This window comes from Notolepis coatsorum (genome assembly GCF_963971535.1).
Source record: "Notolepis coatsorum genome assembly, chromosome: 8".
Classification (NCBI taxonomy): domain Eukaryota; kingdom Metazoa; phylum Chordata; class Actinopteri; order Aulopiformes; family Paralepididae; genus Notolepis; species Notolepis coatsorum.
Genome location: NC_140172.1, coordinates 101,818,768 through 101,826,267, shown reverse-complemented (window position 1 = coordinate 101,826,267; position 7,500 = coordinate 101,818,768). Strand labels below are relative to the sequence as shown.

Genomic DNA, 7,500 nt, shown 5'->3' with positions numbered 1-7,500 from the left:
GCTTATGAAATTATGTGAATTAACATCAATAGATGCAGAAATAGCAATACCTTGTGTTGACAATACCTTGTCTTAGGGACTGCTACCTTAGCATTTCATTATGCTGCCCCTTGAAGTCATTCTTTAGTTATTGCACTCCCAAGTGGAAACGTACTGTGTACTGTGTACTGTGTGGAGAATACATTGTGTCTCATTCCCCAAAATTTTCCAAAGAGTTCTCTTGGAAGACTTATCTTGGAACCGACTGAGACAGAATCAATGACAAGTTCACTCTGAGTCCCCAACGTGCTGGTAATATGTCTTAAGTGGCTCAAACGGTCGCACCTGTGACATCTGCTTGGGGAATGACACCATGTCTTAAACTCGAAAGCGCGTCCCCGTTCAGGTCATTGCATACAAAACAACGCCTCCAGAGCTCCTTGTAAGGCAACTAGTGACGCAGCCGCGTGAAAATGGATGCGGAAGTGCCTTGCGAGTCTTGCGACACATCAAAATTAGATTAGATTAATGTATTGGCATCATATATAGTACAGCTTGGTACACCTGCCGCAGCGCGCACACACACACGTGCGCGCTCAGTACTGTATATGAATGAATGAATGAAAACCTTATTTAACAGATTGCAGAATGGGTACAATACAGTACGGCTCAATACACACAATTGTTAAGGGGATGCAGACCTGAGAAAGACATTTGTCTTGTTTACATAATATATATATATATATATAGCCTACGGCGTAATGAATGAATGCAGTATAGGCCCATCATTCCATTAATGACTTGTTTCATTAGGATTTAGCAGACACTACACACATGCTCTGCCCCACGTACAGTGTACAGGCACAGTCCGCATACATACAGACTGTACCTATACTGTACGCAGGGCAGAGCACACACATATAGCATCCACCAAATCCCAATGAAACAAGTAACCAGAATATATTAAGCCTATACCGTTAACCCATTAGACACGTAGGCCATACTGGCGCACACAAGACTTGTTATGGAATATTAATGCAGTCTATTTCCACCTATTAGCTTTAGTTCTTATTTATTTATTTATTTATTTATTTATTTATTTATTTATTTATTTATTTATTTATTTATTTATTTATTTATTTATTTATTTATTTATTTATTTATTTATTTATTTATTTATCCACTGTCATTTCAGTTTTGGTGTATAGGCTATATAGTGTATTTCAATATAAGTTTAATTGATTAATGATATATTGGAAGGAATGCAGGTTTATATCAAACAAAGGTCTGTCCCATTGTATACCATTAAAACAGATGTGTAACAAATAAGAAATACAAATTCCACAGAAGGCATTAAATAATTATTATTTTCAATAATTTCACAATAATTGCATAATTGTGTTTGAATATCTGAGTAATTAAAGTAATTATACATTTGTCCAAAATAGCTGGTTCAGATATGGTTAATCCAGCTGCCCTGTGATCATATGAATCCATATTATTTATTTTTCCGACATCAAATGCGTAATTTCTTATCGTACAAATATTGTCATATTTATTTTAATTATGATTAAGTAATTAATTCCAAGGAGGCCTGTAGCGTTGACATGAAGGGATCACTATGAGAACACAGTCTGTCAAGTTAATAACATTTTCAATTAGTCAATCAATCATAAGTGTGCTCCTCAGCACTCTTAAATCTGCTCTCAGCCACGCTCAAATCTGATCTCAGGAACATTTGGGGAATCGCGCTACCAGCCCTAATATGTCTTAAATGGGCAGAAATCTGCCTAAGAGGACATTTTTGGTCGTAAATCCTTTCGGGAATGAGACCCATTGTTTTTTAGAACCTTGATAACACTCCGTATGTCACTGTTCTGCCTGCTTTATTGTTGTATCTATAAACCTGGTTGTCACAGATACACACATACTGTCTAGGCAGGTTTCTTGGGTCACATTTCTCAGTGTACATGCAGCCAATAGTGTTGGTAAGTCACAGATAATACAGGAGTGTGGTCAGTATGAGTCAGTCATTTAGATATAAGATAAGACAAGATATTCCTTTATGGATCCCCTTGGGGACGTTCAGGTGTCATGGCAGCACAGGGGAGGGGAGGTACGGGCACGGTGATAGGAAGGTGAGTATGAAATATGAATAAAGTAAACTGTCACAGGGGACAATGCGTATTGAATCCAATATGCAGACAAAGAGGCAGGCAGACATGTCTTGTCAAAACCCAGTATGGGTATATTTAATAAGAAGGAGTAGTCAGGTATCCAGGCAGGGTAACGGGTGTCTCGTACAGTCCAGGGAGCATGTGCGGGACAGGGTCGTCAGACAGGCAGGGGTCATACACGGGTTTCATGGTCCTCATACGTTCCGGGGAAAGGCAAGGAGAGTTGTCAGGCAGGCAGAGGTCAGAGAGAGAGAGAGAGAGAGAGAGAGAGAGAGAGAGAGAGAGAGAGAGAGAGAGAAGCCAGGCAGGGACTGTGACATAAACAGTAGACTGAAAAGGTGCAGATGAGTCTGTATATCCTATCAATATTTGTCAATCTTGTTAATACATGAATAACCTTGGAAAGTTTGGAACATATTACTGGGGAAGAAGTCGCTTCTTTTCTGCACATAGTTGGCTCCAACATACTGTCGTTTAATTGGCTGAGTCACTGCACTAATTCTCAGTGAGGATGAGCAACTACCAGACCACAAACAGATTTGTTTTATTTCCTGCACAACAAATAATTGTACCTGTTTGTCTTAACGCCAGCCATACAGTAGCTTCCTGGTTGTGCACTTATCTATGTTATGACACTGCAGAGTCAGCCATATCACTGAAGAAGGACATTGTCCGAAACATGTCTGCTATCCATTCAGGCTGCCATTAAAAACATTGAAACTGAGAGTGCTGGTCCGGCTACCCTGCTTTTTGATATAATGACACTGCAGAGAAAACCTTGTATGTCTATCAGGGGTTCCCAAACTTTTCAGGCCACGACCCCCAAATAATGGTGTCAGAGAGCCGCGACCCCCACTATTATAGGAGGTTAAAAAAAATTTAAGGCTTTTAACCAGGGCCGGACTGGGGAAATCATTCAGGCCAGGAAATATAGTGCAAAATATAGCCCCAGTCAGGCCACTTTTTAAGCAGGGGGTCTGGGGGTCCCCCACCAGGAAATTTTTTGTTACAAAGACTTAATTTCCTGCATTCTGGTGCAGGCATTTTTTTTTATTTGTACCCTTTAAATGCCAGTGTTTGTGATGGCATCACAAATTATTGTTAAAAAACAGGCTTTTTTTTTAAATTGAAAAAAATACAATCTTTTATTCAACTTCAGCCCTGATCATAACACCACATATTCATTTGATAATTCTAACCCTTTAAATGCCAGTGTGTGTGATGGCATATATTTGCAATATATCAAATGCAAAGTAGATTTTTCTGGGGGGGATTATTACAGGCTAGCATGTGTCAATGATTAGCAGTTTTTTGTAAGGGTCCCGCCTCCACCAATCACATGCAGCTCCCTTTGTGTGTGTGTGAGAGCAAGAGAGAGAGAGAGAGATAGTTCTCCAACTTGTGTGAGTTGCAGTGATCTCCTGGTTGTTCCCCACCTAGGTTATCTAACTATTGCGCTGGTGTAACTAGAAACACTGGCCTGGCCGCGTGAATACTTTCCCCAAGGTGGTTGTCCTTCCGCGTTCGGTTTGCGCCGCCTGATTGGCCACTGACGCTTCTCTCAGCGCCCAATCGCGTTACTCCTAACGCTCGCTCCTAACTTTCAGAACTTCTCTCAGTTCCACAAGTCCGTCGATTCAGCTACCTACCTGCATCAATATACTACTAACTATCAACACATTCGCTACCGCCGTGCATCAATATACTAACTAACTAGCACATCAATGCACTAACTACTACCGCCGTGCATCAATATACTGCTACCGCCGTGCAATAGACTGAAAACAATACGTTATTTATATTGATGTGATGTCGATTGATATGAATAGCGCGTTACGTTAATATAGAGAGATGAAAACAATACGTTATTTATATTGATGTGATGTCGATTGATATGAATAGCGCGTTACGTTAATATAGAGAGATGAAAACAATACGAGGAAATGGGCTACGTTAATATAGAGAGATGAAAACAATACGAGGAAATGGGCTACGTTAATATAGAGAGATGAAAACGGGCTAGGTTAATATAGAGAGATGAAAAAAAAAAGAGGAAATGGGCTACGTTAATATAACGAGATGAAAACAATACGAGGAAATGGGCTGTGGAACTGAAGGACTTGGGCTGTGGAACTGAAAGCTAGGCGCAACGCGATTGGGCGCTGAGAGAAGCGTCAGTGGCCAATCAGGCCGCGCAAACCGAACGCGGAAGGACAACCACCTTGGGGAAAGTATTCACGTGGCCTGGCCTGCTTCTAAGTTCAGTGGCCTGACTGCATAAAAAGTTTAATTTAATTTTTATATATATATTAGAGCTGGGCCGTTAATGGCGTTAACGTGCTGCGTTAACGCTATACTAGTATCACGCGATAATATAATTAACGCATTAATCTAAAAAAAATTTTTTTTACCTTTATTTACCCAGGGTAGGTTCGCTGAGCACAGATGCTCTTTTTCAGGAACGCCCTGCTTCACATTCACACAGTTCCATTCACACCTGGGAGCTGCCCAGTACAACCACAGTTGACACCATTGGCCACTGAGCAACTCCACTGGAGCAGTTGATTCAAGCCATGTCACATAGTTCAAGTTTGAAATGATTCTTTCTGTTTTGCTCCTGAGAGTGTGCTAGATACTGTACTGTACTGGTAATATTATTTATTTGTGTTAACTTCTGAATAAAACAACTTATTAAACACAAGTACATCTTATTGAACATTATTTTGATATTTCATTACCAATTATCATAGCAAAACAGCTTTTTCAAACAGTCTGTAATGCATTTTGGAAACGGGAGATGGGCTCATGGTGTAATGGGCCACCTGGGGCCCTATTCCCCGTACCTGGTTCAACTAAGTCGATCAAGAGTCCCATTATCCAGCTTCAGTTAACCCGATGTTTGAAGCCGGGATTTTCATGTTCCTCGAAGGTGGATTCAGTCTCGTTAACTAGAACCAGACTTGAGACCCAGGATAAGTGCGCGCGGCCGCTTCAGTTGAAAAGCCATCACGTATCGATAGCAGAGATCCTGATCTTTTAACGGCATTGATTGATTAATTGATTTAAAACTTTATTAACAGATTGTATTACGGCTCAATCGCCTCGCCGACAAGTTAAATGCGTTATCTATAGGCAAATTTTAAGTCCCTCATTACCCCAATCAATCAGATTATATTTCTTTAAACTTGCCTGCTGGCAGTAGGTTTATGGAATGGATAATCAAATGAGATCTTGCTAGCGAAAATAATTAGTTAAACTGTTATACGGAATAAGGACACGGCTCTCTTACCCATTGATTGATGTATGGTGGATCTTTTACTTATCTACACTGTGGTGTAACGGTGTCTGCTTTTGACTTTCACACAGGCGGCCCGGGTTCGAATCCCACTTCTCCTAGTCTTTTCCTTCTTTTTGCAATGTAGGAATAATTCAATTTGGTGCACGTTGAGAGCTATATAAAGAATGACATCATCAATGCATGTAGATTTATAATATTTTTACTTAAAACTAGGCTACTTCTGCGTATAATCATTAATATTATATTCCAAAAAATTATATTGGAAACACAGGGTTTCAAGTTTCAAGTTCAAGTTTCTTTAATAGTTGTCATACAGAAGTACAGAATACTTTTGTACAAAATGCTTCTTACTGTTGCGCTCCAGAGACTGTGCAAGACAAGATAAGTATGAAATAAAAACATAGTAAAATTAGAAGTAAAAAAAGAGGTCACAGTGTTCAGTTTAGACATATGTACAATGTTCGATGCAGAATAGACGTAGTTACCATACAATATACAATACTGTGCAGTGTACTAATATACAATACTATATAGTGCAAGGCAGAAATGGAGAAATGGGACGAGGTGCAATTTAGGTACAATTCACAGTAGGTGTACGAGTTGTAGTGCAAATCCTTTATCGAACACCGGTCGCCCGGTTGCCAGGATTGTGCACTACCGCTGCGCCACTGTGCCAGATGGGATAAATTCATTGTTTATACATTAATGAACGAGAGACCCGTGTTTAGAATATTCTTTATTTTGAATGAAGTTTTATCTCTTTATTCTCATTCATTAATGTGACGTCAACGGCTCATTCAATTTCTCAAATCCGTCAAACAGCGCATCTCATCAGACATTTTAATCCCAGTTACAATATCACACAAAATCCACAATCCACGCAAAGACACTTCAATTTTATGCTTGAATGAAACAAAATCCAGGCGCTCCTCTCCTTCCTCGCTCCTCATCCACAGCGGAGAATATGAAAGGAATCAGAGCCAAACGAGCGATAGGTTTCAATCATTAAGGATATCCCCGCGGGATTCACATTTGCAATGCTGCGCGTTGTTAAAATAACCACATAATGTGTACATCGCACCGAGCGAGCGCCACGGTATAATATAACGTGCATTATTTAGGACAAAGTGAATTTAGTATCAGCATTTTGGGTCTATTTTACATTTCAAAAGCCCCCTCTGGAAGAATGGAGCACAAAAACGTAATTCAGAATGGTATAATGCAGATCGTAGACTGTGGGAATAATTTCAGGAAACGGGCTGTCACTTCTTTGCGGGGGCGTGGCTATGGTTCATCCGGCTAACTTGAACTTAAACCCTGCTCTCGACCAGGCTCAAACTTTTTGATCTGTTGTCATGGTGATTTAGACAATCCAGCTTCGGGGAATGGGAAAGTCCGGCTTAAGTCAGACTTGACCGAAAGTTATCCGGCTAACTCAGTTATCCAGGTATGGGGAACGGGGCCCTGGCCTGAGAAACATAAGGAGGAAAGAAAAAGTAAGGACTTACTTCTGGTCATTATTTGGGTAGAACACACATATTTTGAATGCCTTCGGCAGGTTTTCTTTTTTTTTGGGCCATTTTAATCTAGATTAATCTAGATTAAATCCAGGATTGCAGATAGATTAATCTAGATTAAAAAAAATTATCTATGCCCACCTCTAATATATATATTTGGGAACCCCTCTATCTGACTGCATTTACCATGTTTATATCCCTCCACTGTCTAATCGTATGGTGGACATGGATAAATAATACAAGTGTGTGTGTGTGTGTGTGTGTGTGTGTGTGTGTGTGTGTGTGTGTGTGTGTGTGTGTGTGTGTGTGTGTGTGTGTGTGTGTGTGTGTGTGTGTGTGTGTGTGATCCTCTTGTCATAGTTATGTAAAATGTTAATGTCATCTCCTTTTCCTTCCCCCTCCCCTCCTTTCTCTCCCACTCTCCCCCACCCTCTCTCTCTCTCAGGATTGACAAGAGTACTGTGAGTGCACTCAGAGCTCGGTGAGTCCAGACTAAACTCATAAAACGGTGGTTGGTGATTTCATGTTT

General features: G+C 40.3%; 1 protein-coding gene across 1 annotated transcript in view; it reads left to right on the top strand.

Moving 5' to 3' along the window:
* Positions 1-7,500, top strand: part of LOC311233518 (rap1 GTPase-activating protein 2-like) — a gene marked incomplete at its 3' end in the record, with an annotated part of 221,692 nt that overhangs the window by 97,680 nt on the left and 116,512 nt on the right. Inside the window, exon 2 of the mRNA XM_084320484.1 lies at positions 7,417-7,452. Coding sequence (XP_084176610.1) covers positions 7,417-7,452 — 36 coding nt within the window. The remainder of the gene's footprint in view (positions 1-7,416; positions 7,453-7,500) is intronic.